The following is a 27,182-nucleotide window of genomic DNA, read 5'->3' as shown; positions in this document are numbered from 1 at the left end:
TTTTTCTTTTTTGGGACATTGGCTGCTTTTTCACTCCAGTCCAGTCCTTATACCTGACCATTTTCAGAGAAATTATTTTGGCATTTGTTGAGCCACTTAACACTGACCTGTGAATCATATAAAAGTAATCATACCAAGTGTTGACTAAAAGGTCATTGTGTAAACTCTGTTTGCATAGTTTTCAGGAAATCGTTGGCCCTGTTTCCCATTTTCCTAGAAAAATGGAAAAGAAATGAGGAGTGGCTCATGACTTTGAGAACCTAACTGAATTTATTTTTTAGACATGAAGACAGTCTGGAGACAGACCTCTACTATGGGGAAACATCCATTGTGGGTTCTTCTAGAGTCAAAACTCTTCTATTATGACAGGAAAATAAAACCCACACAATATTTCTGCTGTCAGATCCATGTTTTCGTTTAATTTCATCAGCATGTACATTTATTCCTTTCTTTTTAATGTCATATCAAATATAATCTGAAGTGATTGATTGCACCAACATAACAATATTTAGTGAGTCAATCATGTGATCATTGTAGTGTGTAATGTGCTGCATTATTTTAAATTAACCTAGCATCTTTTTGATTTATTTTGTAAATGCAGCAGTGATTTACTCGGTCCTACAGAAGTTGGTTATTTAATCATAAGAATATATAAAGCTTATTGATTATTACAGCCTGAGGCATTTCTTATCGTGTTTTAGCTTCAGCTTCAAGTCATTTTGAAGCAGTTATTTTAATAATTGATATAACATTTTATGTTGGTGATTTATTGATCTTTCTACGTGCCTGATACATTCTGTCGCTGCTTGGATTTGATATTAAACTGAAGGGTAAATATTTTCCTGGTAATGTTCAATTAAGTCGTGTTTCTTTTCTCGATTTTTCCACCCAGGAGGTGAGAAAGCCCAGTACAAGCTGACCTTACTTGTTAAAAGACATTTTCTAAAGTCCTCAAAGAAGTGGAAACATCTGCACAAATGTTGTTTCCATGGACACCTGTCATGTTTCTGCCTGGCTCCGAATGAGAAAAACAATGTTGGGTTTCTGACCTGAACCAAAGACTAAAAAAGTCAGCAAGCTTCTCTGACTGACAGGGAAGCAGCCTGGGGGGTTGGCTGAGCTGAGCAGGGCTGCTGAGGGCTGGGGGTTGAAGACCTTGACTCCTGCACCCGTGGTGTGATGGAGAGACTTGGCCTTGCAGCAAAAAAGAGACGGAGGCTTCTGCTCAAAGCCGAGGTACCTCGGGGAAACATTTTGATGCATGATGGGTGGAATAAAATAAAATGGGATCAACCCGGGCAGCAGCAGTTATTGGTAGAGGGGAGGTGGATGCTGTAGCCCTCTGGCAACACTCAACCTAGGGCTAGCTCTGCTTTCTATCTTCTATGTTTTTCTATGTGAAACTCCCACTGGTGCCCTGAGAGAAAACGGGCTGTTTTAAGATGTTCTAAAGAAATACTAGCAGATCGACATATCCATTTTAACTCAGCTGGGCATTAAACGGGGAAGTGGCTCCCCTTTGAGGAGAACTCACTGACCTTGGCAGGAACTCTGAAGGATCACAGCCAGATTCCTCACTTTCGGGTTTCCTTTTGTGGCTTATTTTTAAGGTGCGTGCTGAGTTTTTTGGTCACTGACTTCATCATCTCATAAAATTGTTACCATGACAGCCTAACCGTTAATCTTTCCAACTCCAGTTTTGTATTGGTTTTTTTATTCTCTACTTTATTTGAATCCGCTCTGTCACATGGCTTAGTAATAAGTTGTGTTTGGAGTGGACTGTGACAAACTGTTTCTTTTATAAATACTGCTCTCTAATGGATGAAACTACCTTGGTGCACCATTTCCAACTGATCCTATGTGATGGTTTGTTGCTCCCTCAGTGACTCTTTCTGCCAAAGTAGAGATTCCACGAAACAAGGGAGAGGCGGTGATCCAGCACATTAACCGGAGAGGCCAACTCATTGTTTCATCTCACTAGCTGTTTAGCCTTGGCTGCTAGGTGGCTCCCACCTGGCCCCAGTGGGGTTGTGACTGCTGACGGTTGGCCGAGAAGTCATGGCCACAGATTAACTCTGCTATTTATGGCCCGAGCCCGTCTAACTGCTGCCCCAGAGATGGGAAATATTGCTCACTTAGCAGGATTACTGGGTGCTGTAATGCCCCAAAGGCCTGCTTTATGGCAGGCCATAAATGTTCCCAGGGAGAGGCAGCGAGAGTCGGATTGATTAGCGCTCCGGACGAAAGTCGATCTGTTACCCACGCCCCACTGGGGAAGACTGTGATGGATGCTTCCGGGAGGTGGAGAGAGGCAATGAAAGGGAGGGGAGGGCACTTTGCTCTGCACCATGCCAGTCCTACACATCCCCACAGTGACACAAGATGGAGGGTTCCTATTGCTCGCAGGGCCGCAGGAGGTTGTCAGGCAGTCACAGAGCTATAGCCACTGTATGCAGCGGCCCTTTGCCATCCCACTGGCAGACAAATGAAGAGGCGACCTTGCCACATGCTGCCATTTACCAAAGTCCCCCTTGACACCTTGCATCCCCCGGGCATCTGTCATTTCAAAAGATAGACCCCAACTGCACCCCACACCCCCTTTGGGGCAGTCATTTGCTGCAGTAGACAGTCTGATAGCAGCAGGCCTTTTTTGCCTTACTGGATGTCATTATTGCGTGGTTACAAGAATATATTAATGTGGGGAACAAGCTGGAAAAACAATGTGTTGCTTGCAACCTTATACTAAACATAAAAATCGAATCAATGAATGAAATAATAAACACTGACTTTAGTCAAGAAACAGAAGGATCCACTTCCAGCCGACTTCTTCAACTCAAAATGGTTGTTTTAATGTGGATTATCTCTGGTTTTCTGATATGTTAACTTATACTATACTACTATTTCACTAGCTGGGCCCACGTCCTCATTTGAGGTTTGACAGCGTTTTAGTAGGTAAAGGTGATGCTTTGAAATGAATTGAGCTGCGGTTTGGGGAAGACCTCGAAGGGGACTGGCGACTGGCGACGGCTCCCGGGCCTGGCAGATCCCCGTGTACTGAAGAGAAATGAAGAAGTTAAAGAATTGAGAACAAGGAAGGAGGGAGGCATGTAAACAAGAATGAACAGCTTGCAGAACTGGGGGAACCTATATCGATGACAACTGGAAAGAGTGTGTTTGGAGGCGTGGTCCTGCTCCTGAAATAATCTAAATGGACTTGTGTTACATTTCAGTAATGACTGATTTGACATTGTTAGTTCTGGGAGTATAGCCCTTTATGGTTACAGCAGCGCTTGTTTCTGGTGAACAAGGAAGTGTTTGTGGACATCCACCCAACAGCTGACCATCATCATCCACTCAGGCGCTGTACCCTGCTGCAGGATTATAATGGCATTAAAACTGCCCTGGAACTGTGATAAACACGACAGCAGCATTCTTCAGAATAATACAGTGCAAAAATAGATAGGATTGATTGTTTATAATCTAAACAAACAACAACCCTGAAATGTATAAGCTTCACGTAACTATAATTTATGGCAGAGTTGTTTTTGGTCTACTTGTTGCACAGTCTTCCTCGCTTAGATAATGATGCCCCGTAAAGACTCTATGAAGACTTAGTAGTTTGTCTTAATGTACCAGTAAATAACTTTCTGTTTTTCTTTATTTGCTCTTTTGTACAAATCCACATTAAGATTGATCAAAATCTACAAATTAGTTTGAGTGTTTAGCACATTATTTATTTATTTATTTATTAACCTTTATTTAACCAGGAAGATCCCATTGAGATTAAAAACCTCTTTTTCAAGGGAGACCTGGCCAAGATAGGCAGCAGCAGATGTCTCACAGTTACAGAAATTACTCAAACACAGGCAGCAACAACACACATGCAACAATAAGTGAAAGAATACAAATAAAATAAAAATAAAATTCAATAAAATTCAAATAAAATAAAAAGTCAGTTAAAATGACAATCAATCTAATTGAAACAGTTGCATGTTATGGATTTGGCCTCAAGGATTCGTAGTTTAGATTTAAAATCACTTAATGAAATGAATTCAGTCTTTTTCCATTCCTTCTGCAGTTTGTTCCAGGCCGAGGGTGCTAAATGGACAAAAGCTCTTTTACCAAGTTCAGTTCGGGCAAATGGAACAGAAAGCAACAAGTAACCATGTGGACGAAGAGAATACCGACCAGCATGTTTCATTACAAGCAGGGAACATATATAAGAAGGCAGCAACCCAAGTATCGCCTTATATATAAAACTGTATAAATGAGAGTTCCTCCGACTTACCAAAGCAGGCCATCCTACCTGAGAGTATAACTCACAGTGGTGAGTCTGAAATTTACAGTTAGTGATGAACCTCAGAGAAGCATGATACACAGAATCAACCATTCGAAGACATTGAGCAGAAGCATTCATATATAGAATATCACCATAATCCAGCACAGGCAAGAATGTTGCAGCAACAAGCCGCTTCTTTGTATTAAAAGAGAAACACAACTTATTTTGAAAATAAAATCTCAGTTTTAACTTCAGGTTTTTCACAAGATTCTCTACATGTGGTAGACAGCTCATAACAGCTCAGTTAACACAGCATCTGTAACGAGTCAATGCGAGAGGCAGTAAATACTACAAAAATAACAGCATGAAAGCTAAGTGGTAGGACAACATGTACCAACTCTCTCTCCCCAGGTAGTACTGATTTCTTACAACATGGCGCTATGCTCGCCACACCTCTCACCTCATCCCTCTGGCTCCCTGCTGTTCTTCAGTCTCCCTGACATACCTACACAGTTGGACTGCAGCTGCCCTTATACGAGCCTTCCACTGGTTTCAATATTTTCCAAATGACTGATTTGAGATTTTGGCTGCACGTGTGTCTAGTTTTTAAAATATGTGTGATTTATGCACAATTGTGTATAATGTGCAGATTTGCATATGTATGTATTGTGTGCACACACACACGTGCGCTCATACAAATCAGTATGGAAATGATTATGCATATGGGAAAAGTGCAACTGAGAGTGCCACAACATCACCAACGGTTTTTCATATTGTTGGCTGTTGTGGCAGATAGCACGATGAAAGGGATCAACAAAGAGCTGACGGAGCTCTGCTTGTTGAGTTTATGTGTGCTTTTGTCTTTTCTTCCAACTAACACAAAAATGTTTTATGTTATTTAGTAGACTGGACGCTCTGGGGAGCCTGCCTTTCATTCTGATGCAAAGTCCCCATGACTTACATCTGCTATTGAATTACTAAAAGAACCACATCAGCAGGTGTTTTGGTTTTGTTTCAAACTGTGCTTGTGTGCCAACTTTGGTTTATGCAAAAATAGTTGAGCCCTTTCCTCCACTGCACCAGCCCTTTATAAACTTACACAGTGTAGTAGCTATACAGTTAGACCGCCATTAATTTACTGCTCTTAACTTCATAATTTGCAGTGTTTCTTTGTTCCTACAAGTGACAATCCAAGCATGTGTTTTTGCCACCATGCTGGGTAGGAGTTGCTTTTCTTGTTTAATGTGGTAAATCACAAGAGAGCGGGAAAAAATGCCTGTCACACAGATAAAGCTGATTACAATGCTTATCAGATACATGCACATAATTATAGTCATAATGCAAATGGAACAGCAGTCAAGATAACACAAAGCCTCTCCACCATCAAAAAGCATAGCATGTGATGAGGAGATAGCGTATCATAACTGCACGTCATGAAGTAACAAAGCATGGCGCATGGCAGGAATGCTGGTCACTAAGCAGGAAAATCCCCTTAGTGGCTGTTTCCATATCTGGACTATTTGTGTACTCGTTACTTCTGAGTATGTTTTGCGTTGTGAAAGGTTTTCATCATCAGTATTGACTTGCCATTGGTAGTACTCAGCTCTTGGTGTTAGATGTAAGCCTACAGAAGCCCCTTTAAGCTTGGAAAAGCCTCCTGGTCTCTGCTTGCATTCAGAATGTCCTTTCTTAACACTTTGAAATGCACTGCTGCTGTTACTGTTACGTTTGGAGCTTAATAGGCCAGCCTCATGATGTCACGCATCACATGCTACACCAGAAACTCTGGGCAGAGATTGGATTAGATTATTAAATTGAGAACTGGAAGCTTAATATATTTATGTACTTATATTTATGCCCCGCAAAATTTCTGAAACACTGTTCACCTGATGTGTAGCTGTCAAAGTGTTTTAAAATTTGGAACCAAACAAGTGCAATAAAAAAAAGATTTTGTGGAGGTGGACACATGATAAAAATTATTTTTGCTGCTTTTCTGGATTGGCATATTTTCTTTGGTATTTGGTAACTCAAATCAGGTCACAGACAAAATCAAACTAGACAAGATCAGACAATATTTTATTTATTCAGCCTATTGTTTTTATGGCGTCAGCTGTGCATGAGAGTCATGCTGGTCACACCAGCAGATGCCTGTCAGATAGAGGCACAGACACAGGTAAGCATTCTTACAGATAATAGGTCAAAGCCTTTTACACGGTTACGATAAAAACTGTCACATAATATCCGTGTGTAACCTGTTTGGTAGTATCACAGCAGCAATCCAGCGCACAAAAGAAAGTAAACCGATGCTGATCCCCGAGTCATTCTGGTTCAGCTCCTGTGTTTGTTCAATAACATCACCACTTGCATAGTTTATTTCTCCAACAAGGCAGATGTACTTCTGACTCTTTGTTGTTTGTCAGCAAAATGATTTGGAGCCTACTGAGCTGAACTTCATTATGATGGAAGAAATAGTCCTTTAAAATGGGATGTAGATCACTTAGGCATAGGGCTCGACATAGGTTTACACTAATAGTAACAGCGCAAACACTGTAGAGTTATACCTCTTCAGTGTTTGACTTAAATAAATAAACAGTAGAAGAGAGAAAACATGCTGCATGCTAAAAGAATACAAAATTCATCAGTTGGCAAAGGTCATATAAGACTGCTGGATTAAGATAAATCATAAATTAATTGGGGCCTAAGCAATGAAAGTAGGGCATATTGATATTATTGTTTATTAGTATTATTATTTCTAAAAATAAATAAATACATACATTTTTGAGTGCCTAAACATCCTTGAAAACGGACGTTTTGCATGTTTCAGAAATGGTAGAAAAAAATGTGTGTTTTTTTAGGCACAGAGTTCAAATTAGTCTGTACCACCCCCAAATCATTGAACAAGTACTTTAAGACTCATGTACAAAATTTGGTACACACAACGTCCCTGATACTTCATATCATATCTATCATATCTGATATCATATCTCACAGTACAATAATATTGAATGGGTTGCATTGTTGTATTTTGTCATGTTTCTCAGGTCTTTGTCTGAATTTCTACGAACATTATTGCTAAGGATTGTCTTATTGCATTGGAGTCACACTGGGTTAAATATGTACACTTGGGTTTTAAGGGGTATTTATTATTTTCTTCTTTTTTTTGGGTTGTATGGAAGCCCCAAACGCAATTTCATTGTTCTTGACAATGACAATAAATAAATAAATACTAAATACTAAAATACTACTTTAACAAACTCCTCCTACAGATTTTATTGGATGAACCTCGAGCTTAATTTTGCCATGGCTTCCACTAGACCTTGTTCATGACATATGCCAAGCATTTGAGTTTTCACTGAACGGTGTGTTTGGGGTACCATGGCAAATTTCAGTCATTCACTGAAATACGTTAATGTAATTCACATCACTTTGTCAAATCTGGCCCACACTTCACATGTGTGATGATAAGAGTCCCAGCCTGAACACAAATGCATACCAATATTCATGGTGATATCATAATATCAACAGTGATAGTCAGAAGGAACAGGAAATGACATGTTTAAATGTATCAGTGTACTCCTCCTGCCTACCATATCCTCTGATCACCATCAGAAACAAGAAAAGGAGGGTCTCTTAAAGTTTTTCCGCTCTCAGTGTTGTTATGAGTACTAGGTAGGCTTTGATGTGGCATCGATCAAACCCAGATGAGCAGACATTCACATCCCTGTAAAAACACACTGGGGATATAGTCGTAGAGCAATGTGCCATGTTGTGTTTGCTTTGTGAGCTCCCTAAGGCCTGACCTCCCAGCTCCATTTATGAGGACCGTTTACACAAGGGAATAATTTGTAATATTCACTCGGGGCTTTGGAGAAAGATTAGTGGGACAAAGGGTAAAAAAGGGATCAGCAGTTTGTTTTGCTTGATACAAACTGTAGTGGACGTTTAGTTTGTTTAAGTTCACCCTTTCTGTAACGCGAAATAAAGGGCTTGAAAATAAAAGTCACACGTACTTCAAAAAATGTGGAGAAGTAGAGAATCTGATTTTTGACTATCCAATAGTCACTGTCTGGAGTCGGTAGACGGCTACTTTGAAGAGGATAGTGGTTGTAGCCAGGCTGAACACTGAAGTTGTTCCACTCTTGAAAGCATGTCAATGTATCTATACGAACTACTCCTGGTGTTTTATATTCAACATATTATATGAGGGGAAAAAGTAGATGTTCGAGTTATCTGGTTGGGTATTGGTTTCCATAAAGATGAAATGCAAGAAACAACATCAAAGAATACACCACTAAGGACTCTGAAAGTTGTTCAAGAGGTTGCACAACATCGATTGGACTTTTGGTGAGATTGGCCATGCATGTCTATGTAGCACTCAAAACTAGAGTCCTGGCCAGGTTGTGAGAGTGAATGCAGAGATTTGCTGTTAAGAGGTTAAGGGAAGACTAATACAGGCACTGAAACTGGTTTCCTGTTTGCTCTAACTGTAGTTGTATTCATGAACCATTTTGTAAATATAAGGTACAAATAAATAAATTAATAAATTAATATTCCATAACTTCACTATAGAGGCTCCTAACTCTTTATACCTTTAGCTGGCTCAGCTACTCTATAAACCTTATTTTCAGACTTGAAAGGTGGACGACTGGTTCATGTGCTGGTCTCCTAAACCTGGATCGAGAACAAGAACTATTGTTGGTGGAGTTGAAGTTTAGCTGCAGGATGGCAAACTCACAAAAGAAGTAGCTCAGTATGTTGCTCAGCTGCTTTATTTGTCACCAAGTGCTTTGCAAAGGAGAGCATTATAAACTGTATTACATCTGTTTAAGTGTGTGTGCCGGTGCTTGTTTACTTTTGGGGGGTTTTATGAAGTCATCCATTTAACTTTAGTTGTGACATTTTTCTTAAGGATACGAGACTAAGACTTAGTGAACTCAAAGCACATGTTTTTTTGCAGCACTGACCCTGGTAGATAAATATACACCTGTAATAATCCTACACATTAATCCACAGTGAAGATACACATATATAGTGATTGCTAAGAAAAACTCAACTCTTAGCATTTGTTTGCCCATGTGGTGGCATAGAAATTAATCTTAGAGCTTTTTGATCGCCATAAGATGCTGCATTCAAAGCAACTTCACTTAGTATTGAAATTCCAGGCAAACATGCTCTTTGGCCTTGCAGCTGCTGCAATGTACAAAGATAAAGAGAATGAAAAAAAGCGGAGGATAAAAAGCTTTCTATCCCTGGAAGGTCAAGTAGACAGACAGCTTTACTATCTCTGTGACAATGGCTCTAGCAGAGATTCACTGAACAGCACTGTGATAGAAATCGCAGACAGGTAATGGTGGAGCTGGAGAAGGAGTGGGGGCTTATGGGAGTAGTTTTCCTCACACTACTGCTACCCTATAGATTTATGTGATTGGGTCCACTGTCTCCCTCCCTTTGATGAAATTCAATAGCTAGACTGTATGCTAAAGTGGTTCTAAGCTTTAAAACAATTCCTGGGTTTTTTGAAAGGTTATGATCATCTAAATCAGGGGTCCCCAATCCCAGTCCACGAGGGCCGGTGTCCCTTTCAGATGTGTCCTTGATCCATCACAGCTGATTTAAATGGATAAATTACCTTCTCAACATGTCCTGAAGTTCTGGTAATGAACTAATCATGAGATTCAGGTGTGTTGACCCAGGGTGAGATCTAAAACCTGCAGGGACACCGGCCCTCGTGGACTGGGATTGTTAAATCTAATATAGCTGTAAGTATATGTGTAATGCGTTTGCATCATCAAAGTTGAGAATGGGCTGATGCATGAGTCATTCATAAGCAATCGGCACCATCCTTTGAAAAATAATATTTGTCGTCTATTGAGTGTGTCTGATGCAGCTATTAAGCTTCTTACTTGGCAATGTTGTAGCATAGTCTTAAACAGGAATTTAGGAGTTTCTGATCCAAGTTTTTTTGTGATTGTTGTCAAAGCAGAGCACAGGTAATTGTAACGCAGACTTTGATGACTGTAGCCCACTTTTTTGCTCTGTCCAGCTCGCTGCTGCTTTATTATGAACGTAAAGCCTGTATATGTAGGCCTGGCTGGTTAGCAGATTAGGTTAAGTGAGATTTAAGATCAGCAGATCATTTGATCTCCTGCATCTTTATCTGATAAAGTCCAAACACATTACAGTAGCTGAACTGTCGTGGCTGCTTTCATAATGAAATATGCTTCTAGAGGCATTTGTTTACGGTTTAAGGGGCAAAAATGCAGCATGCATTGCACTTTTAGTCATTGTGCTTTTGAGTTTAAAGAGTTTATATTATCCACTGAGTGGCTTTTGTCATTTGAATTTACTGCCATAGGGATGGCTGCTAGGGGACCTATTTTACCTACTTAAAGCCTAGAAGATGCATTATTGTCCATTCAAAAAAACTGATGAACAGAAACTCTGAGATTTAGCAGTTTGGGGTGAAGACGTATTATTTCTGCTGTGGAGCTGATAAAATGGAGCTTCCTAAACGTGTTGAACCTTGTGAAAGGAGTTTTGGTTCCTGTAGTTAGTGTCTAAATCTAACGAAACAGCATGTGAAAATGAAAACAGATAGTGAGTCTAAACTAATTTTAGCCCAAAGGATGGGTTTCAGGTGTAATGTGTGACAACACGTTTTGTCCATGTCTTATTACGATGAGGCTTGTTCAAAATCTGGTGAGCAATCCAAAGAGGTTAGCTTTAATCTAAGGGACTTCTCAGTTCGAAGTTCGTACCTGTTCAGTTCTTCACATTATGAAACTTGTGCACTGACCTTGAACAATCTCTTGTTTTGTTTGCATGGTGAATCTTATGTTCTTATGTTTTAACTGTTGAGGGCCTTGATTAACATTAGCAGGGTAAGAGGATCAGGACCTTTGTCGCTGTCTTCAGGAGAATGTCATGCCGTTGTTCTGGTTGGGGTTACTGCGTGTAGTTGATCCTCCTCCATCATCCTCCAGGCCCTCCCGCCAGGCCCTGGTCCAGCCTGGGACTTTGAAGGCTAGCTGTTGAGATTCAGCAGACAGACGCCTCCTCGGGGGAACTGACATCATTAGAGCAGAGAGCAGATCCGAGCTTCTCTTCAGCTTCAACAAGGGAAAGAGAGAGATAAAGAAAGAGGGAGGGATCGAGAGAACGGAGGGCAAAATTTAAGCAATGCAAGGTCAAGATCACGGCACAATTACCCTGGCAGCTATGTGCCCGGGGAGGCCGAAGCCCCTGACTTCTCACCCTGCCAAGGTCGAATGGGCCGCTCCTCGAGACAATAAGCCTCCCAACATCCTCCTGTCATTTCTTCATTCACTGCTCACCTCCCTGCTCCTTCTTCTCCCACTTGGTAGTTCATATGCTGTGAGCTCTTGACATTCATTTGCAAGCTTTTACACATTGTGTTTCTTACAACTAGATTGCGTTTGTGTGTTAAATGACTGTTACTGACATCAGTTGGTTCCACGAAAGCAAGTGAGCGATCCATACTTTCACACGCACAAGTCTGAACAAAGCCACTTTACATGACAGAGACAGTGCTGGCATTGTGCTTTCTTGGAGACACGGAGATGTATCCTGTAACTCGAGAGTTTCGTAAGTATATGTGTTGATGTGCACGGTGTCGTATTAAGCATGTCTGTGCTGCACTGAAGAAAATGTGGGTGCTACTGAAACCAGTTGTCTCATGTCCAAAATTAGTGTGAATCAAAACATTTCAGAAACTTCCTACATGTTAATCTTGTTTGTGCATCTTAAGATCTGCAGGTTAACTGAGAGCTCATGCATGAATCATCCAGGGCATCCACATTAAACTGCAAAATACAAGACAATTATACCACATGGAAACAGGCCTCCGCAGTTGCCAAATATTTGCCTTAGCTCAGTTTGCTCTCGCTTGGAATTTTTTTTCAAGCAAAACAAATATTGCAATTTTAAAGCTTCAGCAACAAGGAGAGCAGCATACTTTGCATAAAATAATTCAGCTGCATGACATTGTATGATGTAGTCAGACAGGTAATGAAATCACTCAATTCCACAACAACAAGAGGTCAGGTTAGTATTCAATTAAGCCACATCAGTGTATAACACTTTTCTGCAGCACAGATTTACATTTAAACTTTAGTCAAATCCTGTGGACTGTTCCATATGTTCCTAATCATGGACGGATATAAGCGGCAGCTTTGCTGTAGTGGCCTAGCTAATTACAATGCACAGTTATCCTCCTTTGTACACTTATTAAATAACTATTATCCCTATTAACACAATTGACATGATCCTCTTCTGCCAACTACAGCCTCAACAAGCTGCGCCTGTCAGCTCAGCTAATGTTGCAAATATGCTTTCACGCACACAAACGCACAGAAAAGAAACACACAGTGCACAGGCACTCACAGATAGCAACGCTCAAATCCCCACACATGTCAGCATTTTGAGGGATCATATAGATGCAAATGCGACCGTGTAATTGCACGAGCAGTAGATCTGCGCTCTCAAGGGCTCGATGCTGTCATGTCAACGGCTGATCCCATCTGGTTTTCAGCATTTCTTTTTTTCTTTTCCAAGACCTGATTTCCATACCAACCCAAAGCTTTAGAATCCTCTCATCTTATCTGCTTTCCCTCCTCCCTTTTTCCTCCTCCTCCTCCTGTTCAAACTCTTTTAAAACCTGTGTCTTCAGGTCCAAGCAAGAATGATAGGACTGACAGCAAATAGACACATGTCATAGTCAAAACACCGAAATGACAGGGAGGAAGCCTCTAGCATAGTTTAGGTTCTGCTCTTCCCTTCTCTGTTCCACTCTCTGTTTCTGACGTCTTTCATATCTGAAATACTTTTTACTCTTTTCATAGGTGCATTATAGTTCTGTGAGGAGTAATCCACAGTTCTGTCCAACCTCTACCTCTCTCTTTACCACTTTAATCTACTATTGGTCCTCCACCCAATTTCCTTCTTCTTATAAATGACTCTGTCTTCTCACTGTCTTTTTGACCCTCCATCCTTCACATTTTTGCATGTCAGGTACACAGGCTGCATGCTTTCTGCATCTGGGCTTATAAGGATTTAAAACATTCCGTATGCAGGCCTGTATGTAGAGGTAGATAAATGCCTGTGTGACGGCACCGTAATGCGTTACCAATCTACCAATTTACTGCACATCCAAAGAGAACGATGATCCTTTCCTTGGGAAAAACGACTTGGCTATAAGGGCACTTTAGGAGGAGGAATGAGCCAAATATGTGTTTGTTTTTATTTATTACTGTGATTTTGGGATATTGTTCTTTATATATATGTATATATATAAAGAATTACCATTTTATGTCTTATTTGTATATTGATTATTTAAAGGATATCTACACAAAAGGAGGTTCCAAGAAAGTACAAGATTTCTGCTTTTTTATTAACTATTAACTATTATGTTAACTTAAGCAGCTTGCTTTTGCAAGAATACACAAACATAACAGAGAACTATACAAAGGGTATTTCCTGTAAACAGTGTTACTAAGTATAAGGTGGAATCCATTTTTATAGTGAAACTATGCTGTTAAATTGTTGTTTAAAAAATAAATCCTAAACAAAACTTATGTCAAGAACATTTTAATTCGGCGTTTTCATTAGAAACTAATAATAACTAACCTAACTAACCTAATAATAGGTGAACTTTTCATTGAAGTCATTAGTTTCTTTCTAATTGGCATGGTAGTTAGCACTGATGCCTCAGCGCAAGAAGGTCCTGGGTTTGAATTCGCCATCTTCGGGTGCCTTTCTGTGGGGAGTTTGCATGTTCTCCCCCTGCAGGAGGTTCTCTCCGGGTACTTCAGCTTCCTCTCACAGTCTAAAAACATGCAGTTAGTGGGGTTAGAATAACTGGTCATTCTAAATTGTCCATGGGTGTGAATGGTTGTCTGTTTCTCTGTGTTAGCCCTGCGACAGACTGACAGCCTTTCCAGGGTGTACCCGGCTAGGATAGGCTCCAGCCCTCCATCACCCCTCAGCAACCCTGAATTGGATAAATGGAAGAAGATGGATGGATGATGGAAACTAATAACTTACATGATTGCATTGCTCCATTTAGTATCCCAGTAAACTATTCCTCAGTTCATCTAGCTGCAAGTTGGGCTTGTTGGTCTGTATTAGAAGACATTACATCTTCATCTTGATATAATGTGCTTATAGACTCCGGTGAGCAGAACCAGACTGCTGTCATAACATCTTCATTGGCTGTGTTAAATTCACCTGACATAAAGAGACAAGCTTTACACAGTTTTACAGCATAAATGGCCAATATACATACACACATATACATACACACATATACATACACACATATACATAGACACATATACATACACACATATACATAGACACATATACATACACACATATACATAGACACATATACATACACACATATACATAGACACATATACATACACACATATACATAGACACATATACATAGACACATATACATACACACATATACATACACACATATACATAGACACATATACATAGACACATATACATAGACACATATACATACACACATATACATAGACACATATACATACACACATATACATAGACACATATACATACACACATATACATATACATAGACACATATACATAGACACATATACATACACACATATACATAGACACATATACATACACACATATACATATACATAGACACATATACATAGACACATATACATACACACATATACATAGACACATATACATACACACATATACATATACATAGACACATATACATAGACACATATACATACACACATATACATAGACACATATACATACACACATATACATACACACATATACATAGACACATATACATAGACACATATACATACACACATATACATACACACATATACATAGACACATATACATACACACATATACATATACATAGACACATATACATAGACACATATACATACACACATATACATAGACACATATACATACACACATATACATACACACATATACATAGACACATATACATAGACACATATACATACACACATATACATACACACATATACATAGACACATATACATACACACATATACATATACATAGACACATATACATAGACACATATACATACACACATATACATAGACACATATACATACACACATATACATACACACATATACATAGACACATATACATACACACATATACATAGACACATATACATACACACATATACATACACACATATACATACACACACATACATAGACACATATACATACACACATATACATACACACATATACATACACACATATACATACACACATATACATACACACATATACATACACACATATACATAGACACATATACATACACACATATACATAGACACATATACATACACACATATACATACACACATATACATACACACATATACATAGACACATATACATACACACATATACATAGACAATTGTTTTTAGTCAGGGTCTGCGCCCTTTCTAAGCTGCTGCCCGAGTCTTCATCTTCTTCTTCTTCTTCAAATACCTAAAGTTACACACATGCACACACACACACACACACACATACCACAGATAAATGCATATGAGTGTGCCAATACACACAGCACTCCTACCTCCCCTTCCCCACCTTCATCTAACACATAACACTTCCTGCAAAATTTACTGGTACTGTGTGCTATGCAGGCATGAGATAACGTCCCAGAAGTTTTCCAAGGGCAGGGCCAGCGCTCAGACATCAGAGGGAAGCAGCGTCGAACCGAAGCTGATTCATTACATGTGTTGCATCTGCCTCCTATTAAAAAGCCCAGAGCACTCTGGCTGTCTCTCCCGGTCTCTCTCTCACACTCTTTGACTGCAAACTACCTCGCGAATCCTTCCATTTACCTCACCTCTCTCTCTTTCGAAAACTCCCTCTTTCTGTCTCTTTCCTCTTAACTTTCAGTTACCTCTGATGACATGCCTCACCTCCTCACAAGTCTCACAGGTTAGCTCTAGCATACGTTGCTACAGCACCAGGACTTAAATGTCCAAATATTACACAGCTTCTTCGTGTTTTTTTCTTCACTTTATTGCCTCATAGTTAGCTCTGAATAAAATTCAAACATTGTGTGTTCTTTGTTCTCCTGAGTCTGTCTGTTATTAGGTTTAAGATTCTTGAACTGGCTTTGGCGGTTAGTTTTCCTGTGAGCTGTCTTAGCTTCTGCTGCTGTTCATTGTAACTGGAGCCCCATGAATATACTCATAATAATATATTATGTTGCAGAATAGATTCTTATTACAGGCATACTGGCGCTGATATGTATGTCAGCTGTAAAGTAAAAGGTTTACACACTAAACAAATAAACAAGATACAGTTAAGATCATTTGGGATCAGCTTCTTGGTCACAGCTCTTGAAAGGGGACTAATTTTAAATCCAGAGACCCAGCACAAGAGCATGATTCAGAAATATTACTCATTTTATACTTTCCCTTTATGCAGTCCCATAGCTCATCCTCTGCCCCGTGCTGGTTGGCCACATATTGATTAGAAAATATGATATTCCTGTTAATGACCTATTGCCCCAACCAACTGAAGAACACAGTCTAAAGTTAAACCAACTAAAAGTTTAGGACTCTTCTTCAACTGTCTATCTTTTAATGACTTGCTCATTTCCTTTTAACCAACAATCTCATCTTCAGTGTTTTAATTATGCTGCAGTGAGTGATAGGTATTTTAAGTTGTGTGTGTGCATGCGCGCGTGTGTGTGTGTGCTTTCGGTGAATTTGTTAAAAGGAGCCTTTTTGCAGTGCGAATGTCAGCTTCAACTGATAATTATTTCAGATTACATTAGAGGAAATTAAACATTTCTTATAGTACGTGTGAGGGTGACAAAGTTATCAGGTGCAGACACAGGAGAGAGTGTGAATGTTGCACTTCCAAAAATGTAATTTTTACAACTAATAAGATCATTTTCAAGTGTTAAAAAATAATTAATGGTTTCACGGCAGCTGAATGGTCTTTGCCCATGGATCAGTGGTGCACAGTGCCCTGTGTGTAATTTATCAGAGGCAAATTAAAATGTAGAAATCAAGTCATTTATTAAAAAATAACTTGATCTTTGAAGAAACTGGGGTTAGGCTGAGAGCAGTGACTAGAATGTTATACATTAATGATAATACTGATAACTGCTGTCAGTACTTTTGTTTATTGCGTGACCTTCATCTGGATTTGCTTCATATTTACAGAGAGCAGTTCTGGCTTTGATTTTCAGTTAACTTGTGAATTCAAGTTGTGAAAATCTCCGTGTGTAGCCAAACACCGTGTGTCATTTCGACATCTGTCTGGACCACTGAGCTGTCCCGCCAACAGACTCTTATCAGCTGATAAGACTGTTTACACCAGTCTTATCTCTGTCCACTTAAGGGCGATGTAGTTGAGAGTCATAAGTGATAAATCCATTCCACTCAAAACCTTCGGCACAATTTTCCATCCTACCGTTATTAGAGTCAACACTCACTATAGGCAAAAAGCCCTCTTTATTTACTGCATGTATCTTTTACAATACTGAATTATGATGTAACTAAGACATAAGGAACTCATTTGTAACATATGTTCTGCAGTGAAAATGCCTCCAATCAGTCACACATCTCTGTTTGAGAGACACAATGTTACGTGTAAACAGTTAATTTTTATTCTTATTTTCTGATCTGTTGGAGAGAATACAGATCTATTTTCACTTTAACTTGGCGATTGGAAAGGACGGCTGAGACGGCTGTAAAGGCACACACACCTGAAAATGAATGAATAAATCATTTTCTCTCTTACGCTCCTAAAGGTTTAGCTGAACACAAAGTGCAAATGTGGCATTTCCAGCAGCATGTACCACAACCTGAAATTGGTTTACTGAGACTTTGAACGTGCCCTTTTTCTTCTTTTTTTTTTTGAAAGTCAAAGTGAACTTTGACTTGCAAATGATTATGCAAGTTGGGGAAAAATAAGCAGCCTCCAATATGATCACCATTTGAATTTTTCTTGTAAGCATGCATAAGAGCTTTGCGAACCTTTGTACACCGAAGTGGAAGCTGTGCGTGTCTCGCAAAAAAACAAGAAATAAAGAAGAGGCTTCACAATTGGAGAGCAAGACGCAGATCCACAGCACTGCTTCCTTGTTTTCCTTCCAATAACATCATTAGCATTTTGACATCATCCTCCTAATTGTTGTTTGTAGCTTTGAGAAATGGTTGCCTTGGAGTGAGAGTTGAGAGGGAGAGGAGGGGGCTGGGGTGTTTCCGCTGTAAGGGGCTCATCTGTTCAGGACAGATACTGTTCCTATGGTCTTGGATGACAGGTAAGGTGTGTGTGTGTGTGTCTGTTGGTTGCAGTTGTCAGTGAACCCCGGGGACAGGTGCTGAGGGATAGGTTCGTATTTGGGAGCAGATGCACCTCCCCTTCCTCCTCTCTTGCCTTGTTCCCTCACTCCCCCAGGAGGCATATGGTGAGAGTGATTGGAGAGACCCAGGGCCCAGAGGGAATGCTCTTCTCCCCAGTTCATCTGTTTTAGATGGGGCCCTGCGGGACACTCAGGCTCTCCTGAGGTCCCCGTTGGCTGGGAATCAGGCCGAGTAGGTGGCTCTGCTTTCAGGTTGACTGCTTTGTTACAGTGCGGGGCGGTTGCAGTGGCCACCCCTGTTAGCTTTACACTCGGCTGCATTCTACACTGCAATTTTGTGCAGAGGACACAAATGGCTAATAGGTCACACCTTCTCATTTGTTTGCACAGTACCTCATTTATATGCAGCGTGGCTTTTAATCTGCCGACTCTTGTCGTGTCCTGGCGTCGGCGCTTGGAATGGAAACACCATCACAGGCTCGTATTTGTAAACCAGCTTACAAATGTGATGTAGTTCTGAGTGCAGTAGGAGACAGCGTTATGGGGGCATTTTAGGACTTGTATAATATGTGTATCCCTTTTTATGTGGTCATTTATTATAAAGTGAGCTCTATGAATAATGTATGATTAAAAGCTGTAATGGATACACTGGGACTCGTCAAAATAAAAGCAAAAATCCATTTGCGCTCCCTGTAGTAAATCCACTTGCTTGTCCTTGGGCTAATTTCCAACTTGGGACTTGGTGGGGGAGTGAGTGCATGTATTGATAGCGATTCAAGGGAGGGAGGTGTTGGTTGTGCTGTAGAGGGAGAGAGAGAGGGAAAGTGAAATAACGCATGGATGAGGAACAAAGTCAGGAATACCTCTCTTTCTCTCTCGATGCATCCTTCCTTTATCTCACTCGCGTACAGAGTCTCTCTCCTTGCCTCTCTCCTGTCTGTGTGTCTCACCATCTTATAGCTCCTTTCCCTGCCTCCAAGCAGCTGCCACTTCTGCGCCTGAAGAAAATGAAGGCAGATGAATCAATTTGGCCTGTGGCCCTAAAGTGCACTTGTCTGCGCCCCAGCTTGGGCGGGAGGGATAATGAGCCGATAGATTGAGCCGGTGCCGGAGCTCGGCACTGAGCGCGGAGGTGCCTTTGCCTGCCGCACCACCGGGCCACCCTCACACACATACACGATCCCAGATAGACACACGCACACACACATGTGCTCCCTGAGCAGCGGTAGCAGCCTGTTGTTGGGTTAATGGGGGTGAGGGTCCTTTGCGCAGGACACTTTTCAGAACAAATTAGAGGAAGGATCTCTATCAGTCATCTTCAGGCCTTCTTGTATTGCCCCTCATCTCCTCCTCACTCTGTGCAGGGGAAGCCCGTAGAGAAGAATAGCAGAAAGAAGGGAGTGTGTGTGGGAGGCAAGGTCCAAGATCTTAGGGTAATGAGGACTGACACTGGAACAAGGCCAAATCACAGCCTCCCTCAGCACTGTTGACAGGTGACGGCAGGCTAGGGAGAGACAAGGCAGAGCGAACAGAGGAACTGGAGCAAGGAGAGGAAAATCGAGGGCAGAGCTAACAGCTTCTTTGATTCAAGGAGGGAAAAGGTGGGAGACCACGCAGTCATTCGATGCCCCCATAAAACCCCCTGCAAGGTGAAGAAGGAGGGAGGATCAAAGGAGCAGTACAACAAAGCATCACCCGCGAGCCTCCTGCCAGCTCCCTGCTGACAAGCTGCCGATTGATAGACACTGCAGGAAGAGGGCGGAAGAGTGAATGGAAAAAGAAACTTAGCCAAGCCTGAGCAGATATGAGCCACTACTATGTCCATCTATGTCTAACCCTTTCTACGCAGAGGGGCTTTGCGACTTCACCCAGGGTTAGAGTAGTATAAATGAGGAGACCCACGTCGGCCCTACTCAACTTGGGGGGAAATTAAGATGCTGGAGGGCCTTTTGAAGATAATTAAAGAGCACAGAGCAGCAACCTCCAGAGATGGTCTGCAGACATGTTCAATACCGAGACTAATGGAGCTAATTTCCAGTACATTATTCATGTAAAACACAGGCCAGCTAAGTGAAGCTGTGTTTTTTTCCTCCTATTTCTCTTCTCTCTGTAGTCTTAAGTCATCTCCCCAGTCTCACTCACACACACATTACTGCATCCTTTTCAGATATGGGATACGTAGCATTGTTGTTTGCTCATTGTTGGTTTCATTAACTCTGTTGTCTGGAATTCAGATGCTGGTCATTTAATGGTCTTAATGGCGTCATTCAGATGCAATCACAAGCGTGACAGTGAGAGGCAGGTTGCATTTGCAATTTTTGGATGGTTTGGGCATCTGACAAGGATGCCTCCTGGGTCTTCTAGGTGAGATGATGCAGGGATGTCCTACAGGAAGGAGGCCACGCTGGAGGAGACTATATCTCTGCTGGTCTAGGAACGTTTCAGTGTACTCCTGGATAAAGTGGAGGAGGTGGCTGGGGAGATGGGGGTCTGGGATCTCTGCTTAGCTAGCTTCCCCTACACCCAGCCCTAGATAAGTGGAAGAAAATGGATGGATGAAAAAAGTCAAGTTTAAAAACACTTTTGAATAATTAGTTATCCCTGCAGTTTTCACTAAGAGCTGCCAAATGTAGAATTTATAGTCAAGACTCACGAGCTGCTCGTTTGGTATTAACGCTATATGATTTTGTGCTAATACAGCCCTGCATCAAATGACCAGTGATGGTTATAACGGCATTACAAGTAACGGCGTTACTAACGGCATTACTTATTTCACTAACGAGTAATCTAACTAATTACTATTCCTATTGTTACAATACCGTTACTAACAAGAGAATGCGGTCACGTTACTATTTTTCAACAAACAGACGGTTGAAGCTGTGTTCAGCTTACCGCACCTTATATCAGTTGCAGGAAGTAGCTGTAAGTAATCTGGGCGCTACAGCTTTAAGCAGCTGCGGACGGTGATCACGATCACTGTCTAGCACAACACCTGGAGCTAAGGAGGCAAAACAATTGCATGAGTGCTGCTGTTTGACTGAGGAAGAATATTTTTTTAAATTGTGTTGATAGGCCACGTAAAACCATGATGTAGATGATAAACAATGTATACGCGGCGTTTTTTCCTCAATAGCTTCGTCTCGTTTAACGTCTAAGGACAGCGCAGCGAGCACTCTCTGAGCAAAAAATAACAAAACAAAACAAAAAAACGCCCTTTTGTGTTGGTGGAAAAATGTACCATGTTGACCAATCAAACAATGATATGACAACATGAAGGGGGAAGAGGGGGAAGTTTTAGGGGTGACGGCGAGAGAGGGAGAGAGAGAAAGACGTACATATTGAATGCAGAACACCTGATTGTTATATAAATAGTTTGAAATGGTTATAAAAAAAAAGAGGGTAAAAGGTAAATAGCTGCAAATAACTTTGTTGTTTGCAAAACTTGTGCATATGATTTTAAAATTGACAATTTATATTTGCATTTAAAGTTATGAAATTTGATTCATTAAACATGTTTGTGATGGTTGCAGTAAAAATATATCTTTTTCTACTCGGTTTTTATGTTTTTTCTGTGATTTTAGATCAGTTGTGTTAATACGGTGTGTCAAAATGAAAACATAACCATAAATTCAGAAACGTGAGGTTGTGCTGAAAAGAATGACACCAAACAAGGCAAAGTAAATATTTTTTAAAGGTTAAATGTGGAGGGAAAATCAAAAGTGGTTAAAAATGGCCAGTTATACCCTGGAGCCCAGAGGGTTAAACATTTTTTTAAGTAACACAATAGTTACTTTTCAAGTAATTCATTACTTTTAGAATCTTGTAACTCAGTTACTAACTCAGTTACTTTTTTGAAGAAGTAACTAGTAACTATAATTAATTACTTTTTCAGCTAGTCTGTATTACATGACTGTGCTCACAGTTTCTACACACTTCACATAGCATCACAATAAGAACATTTAGTTGCTGCTACAGCCTGATTAGCCTTCCCCTAATACTGTCTGGAACAAACCTAAATAAAGTTTATTTTCACAAAAACTATGTGACATTTCGAAGCAGTGATAACAGTGTTTTCTTTCTGTTTTGCCCAGAGTGGATTTTAAAGACATCATTTAGGAATAGAGAATAGTTATAACCTTGGACTTTGTCACCACTTGCAAGCAGTTGAATTTTAGCAAAGACAATTAGTCCCATTGTCAAGCTTACTAACTCGTCCTTTAACATTAATGAGTATACAACAAAAGAAAAGGGGGAAAAAAACATGAAAGCTATATAGCTGGGAGTTTAGGGCCAATTAAGCACCTCCCCAGACAGGAAATTAGTCCCTCACTTAATCACAGGCAGTCCAAGCTGCCAATCCCTTGTCAGAGTTGGTGAATTCCTGCCTAGATCAATTGCTATCCCATGCAATTGAACAGCAGGTTGGGGAACGGTCTTTGCACGCTACATCATTAACCTAGGTGCCTAATTAGAAGCTGTGTTTTGATCAATAGCCAAATTGATTGCTGACTGGGAAATGTAACCCCAAAGTCCCTGAGGAGACGGAAGCACTTTGGGCACTTTGGGAATGTGTCAGCAACGCTGATGCTGAGTAAACAAAGTATTCAGCGCCAGCACTTGACAGCAACACAACTGTGGCTGTACCTCGACGCTCCGTCTCTACTGACGTGCTTGCCTCCCTGCCAAGGAGGATTGCTCTGTTTGTGCTCTCCTTGAGAGGAGGAAATCAAAAGGGCCACCATCTATTTTGAGATTCAAGGAGTGATTAGGCTGACAGCTAGTTGAGAGAGAGCGAGAGAGACCGAGGGAGAGGCGGGTAGAGGTGGAAGTCAAACCTAATTAGGCCCACCTGCCAGGTCTCTCTTCCTTCCATTTCTACACCCTGATTGCTAGGCGGCAGCTCCCCCCCACTGCTCCTCCATGCTCACCCCACCCTACCCCTATCCTGTCACTATTGACCTCAGCACGATGCTAATGCCCCTTGGCCAATCAGCATGCTTGCCCTGGCGGCAGCAGGGTAATTAAAAGGGAATTGTGTCTACTTGGCTTGTGAGCTGGTGGGCACAAGGGTAGACAAACATTCTCTCTCTCTGCCGCCCTGCCTCCCTCCCTCTCTCCCAGCCAGGTGGTACCGTACAGGACCTGTCAGATTAGCTGATGACCCTTTTAATTCTAGCCCAGCCGGGGGCCATAATTGATATTTACCGGGAAAGGTTAATTGTAGCAGTGATCTGCTTAAATTACAGTGGAGATCAGGAGACCGGGGCCAGACACCATACTTGCCACCGGGGGAGCTGCTACACGCAAACTGCTAGTCAAATGGATTACACCCCGCGGCCATTGCTGCTGTACTCCAAGGTGGGGAAGCAGCACGGGACATTGTGATTGGCTGATCCTGCAGCAGCACACAGTCTTCCTTGCTTAGCTCGCCAACCTCCCATCTGGCTGGGAATTTGGTTGCACACCAACTGTGGGACTTGATGGCCTACAATAAAGCAAACCATCCATGTTAGCATTAGGGCTGTCAGGTTTTGGTTTCGCCATGATTTTACATTACATCAACTTTTATTTGATATTCTGTATGTGCTAAATAGTAAGTTTTTTTTCTCTAAAATGTTATACACATGTCAACATTGTCTGCAGTATTATCTACTCATAGTTCACGTTACCTTTAAGTTTTTGCTTGGTCATTCCGGCCTTTTAAAGTTAGCTTATGGAGCTTTTAGAGCTAACTGAGGAACTGGGCTGGACTGGAATTTTAGTCCAGCAGCATATTATTTGCTTTTTCATTTTTCAGCCAAGGTAAGGATATTACAGGTCAGAGCTATTCTGTCCTGGTTAATTTTGCCTACCCAAAGTATGATCGGGTGTGTCCTCACATTATCTAATGTACAGTATGTGATCAAGAAGGAAATGTTATTTCACTCAAGCTGAACTATGCTGACTAGACTTATAGTTAAATAAATCAGTCAAGCTCAACACGGAGCAACTGCATTTGCACTGATCCCTTCAATTAAGTAAACCCAGCACAGTTGTGTTTACTTAATTTGCCCTGCTGCATTACCCATGCTGGCTGGTGCGACCAGCACCTGTTGGTTGAGGTTTTGCGTTCCAGGTGTTTTTGTTGCAGCCAGTTCGATTTTGCATTTAACCAAAGTATAAACTGACTCTCACACACTCATTGTATTTCCTTTGAAAGGCTGTGTTCCATGGTCAGTTGAACCTATTTTTATTCGACTGTGCTTTACATAGTCACCTGGTTCAAAGTACATTCGACTAAGTTAGAGGAAATAACATGAGCTGGAATATAAGACACAGTTTAACAGACTTGTTATAAATGATTAAAAAAACTTCCACTTCCACTGCTGGTTGCGGTTTGACAGGAAACCAAGTGAATGAAAAAGTATTTTAACCCTTTAAAGCCGGTCAGAGCGGGCACGCTCCGTTTTGTGTAACTATTTTTAAATCCCGGTAGCTCTGCAACCACGTGAGCTAGCGCAATAATTTTTTTGCATATGAAACCGGAGGAGTTGTACTTAGATCTTATGTCATCAGCTTGTCCTAGGTCACAGTTTCCTTCCACATATAGCTTTGCAAAAACTGCATAAAAAGCACTTGCAGCAACAAAAACATAATATTCCAGAAACAGGCTTTGCCGATCCAATCAGCTGTTTGTAACACTTCCTACGACCATCAGCGTGAACTCTCGCATGTCCGACATGACCTGCCCGAAACTGGAAGTGACGTCATTTTGCAGAAATGTAGTTTTTTTTACCATCAGGGCCTTATGAGCCTATACTGGTGTTTTTAAAAGTTATGTTTGACTTTATGACTTTCTGTGTCGTTTCTGCGATGCTTAGTACTCAAATTGCACTGCTGGAAATAGTTTATTTTGATGCATATGCTGTTTTTTTTTTTGCAAATTTGCACTCTAATATTTATTTTCGTTTTTCCTGCAGTATATAAAAATTGGTGTATTTCAAAAATAAAACTATGAAGACACTTAAAATAAATTTCCTGTGGTGGGAAACTATTTTGTGCAACTTTTTTGTATTTACAGTTTCTCTTAAATTTCTCTAACTAGAAATATATGTTAAGAAAACAAAAACGATTTTCAAATTTTTTGTAGTTTATTGCACTTTTTTGCAATTTATGTAATTACTATGCACTTAATGCATATTATTAAAATTTTGGCTATAATGGTTGTATTGATGTATATCAACTTGAAATGCTCCCAGAAATGGCTCCACAGCATGTAAAAATATAATATAAGCTCTGGCGGACTTGGTTCTATGGTAGGTCTTAAAGGGTTAATAAATTTCACATATTTGCAGGTAGATCAGAGTTCTGCTATTCTTTTCTCATGTACCATTGTGTGCAATGTATTGTTTTTGTTTTTTACTTTAGTCTTCTTTGCAATTATTGTGTTTGTGTGTCATTTCTGTCAGTCAGATATAAAGTTGGCTAATGCACAACTAAAATCTTTCTAGCGTGATTAAATGTTTGGTGTTATTAGATCTTGTTGCATGGGCTGACACTGAATTGGAAAATGCAGCGATAGAAGGCAATCAGCAATCAACAACCCAGCCTTCTGTACAATTTTAGATGGCATGAATATTAATAGAGGTTTCTATAGTTTGTTGCATTACACAAAGTAGGTGAGACTAAAATGTGCGCCCACCACAGTTATGAAGTACACTTAGCTCTCAACAAGATAGTTTTAAATTGTTGTTTTTCTCTGGTCTGTGTAAATATTTCAGTCTTCTTCTCTTTGCCATCTTGTTACAGCAAAAAGCTGTTGCAGCTTTTAAATTTGTTTCTGAAAAAAAATACAATAAGTCAGTGTCTTTAAGTAGTGGCATGGTCGATTCTATAACTACATTTTTAGACGATGGCATCATGTCTTGTGTGTTCTGCAGATCAAACCTTTGGCTCTTCATCCAGTCAAAGTTGGCGAGGACGAGACTGAACTCAGTCGACCACACAGGAGCAACTCCAAAGAGCAGCTCAGTGAGGTGAGTCCACAGACGAGACCCAAACTCTAATCTCAGATAGCCTCTTTGTGTTGGGAAGAATGCTAGTTGGTTAATGTGTCTGTGAAGCTTCTCGGTCATCCAGGTCATCGTAGGCTAAGCAGCTTGGAAAGAAAAGCTTCTGCACCAAAACTTAAAGAAGTCCAGATGCTTTTCTTTCCAAGCTCCCGAGGGTAGTTGGTTAACAGCGCATAGAAAGGACTGGTCACACAATATCACCTAGTTTGCTTGCCATTACGTGAAGCGTGACCAGTTAAATTTAAACATAACCAGGTTCAGCCAGGTGTGGGTCGACCTCACCAACCCCAGAACGGAACGAGTTAAAGGAACGGTTCCAATTATCCCTGCGCCCGCATCCATATGCCAGCCCATTTAGAAGATGAGTAGGTGGCAAAGCAAAATGGAAACCAGACATTGGTTCAGCATAAGGGATGAAAT

At 40.7% G+C, this 27,182-nt stretch overlaps 1 protein-coding gene across 9 annotated transcripts in view; it reads left to right on the top strand.

The window, feature by feature from the left end:
* The window catches only part of fbrsl1 (fibrosin-like 1), a 285,955-nt gene that overhangs the window by 104,190 nt on the left and 154,583 nt on the right, over positions 1-27,182 (top strand). For all 9 annotated transcript variants that reach the window (XM_080894981.1, XM_080894983.1, XM_080894980.1 and 6 more), the window contains exon 3: positions 26,631-26,726. In XM_080894981.1, the coding sequence (XP_080751107.1) occupies positions 26,631-26,726 (96 nt within the window). The remainder of the gene's footprint in view (positions 1-26,630; positions 26,727-27,182) is intronic.

Source organism: Rhamphochromis sp. 'chilingali', assembly GCF_963969265.1.
Source record: "Rhamphochromis sp. 'chilingali' genome assembly, chromosome: 10".
Lineage (NCBI taxonomy): Eukaryota > Metazoa > Chordata > Actinopteri > Cichliformes > Cichlidae > Rhamphochromis > Rhamphochromis sp. 'chilingali'.
Note: the sequence above shows the minus strand (reverse complement) of the source record. Positions and strands in the feature narration are given on the sequence as shown.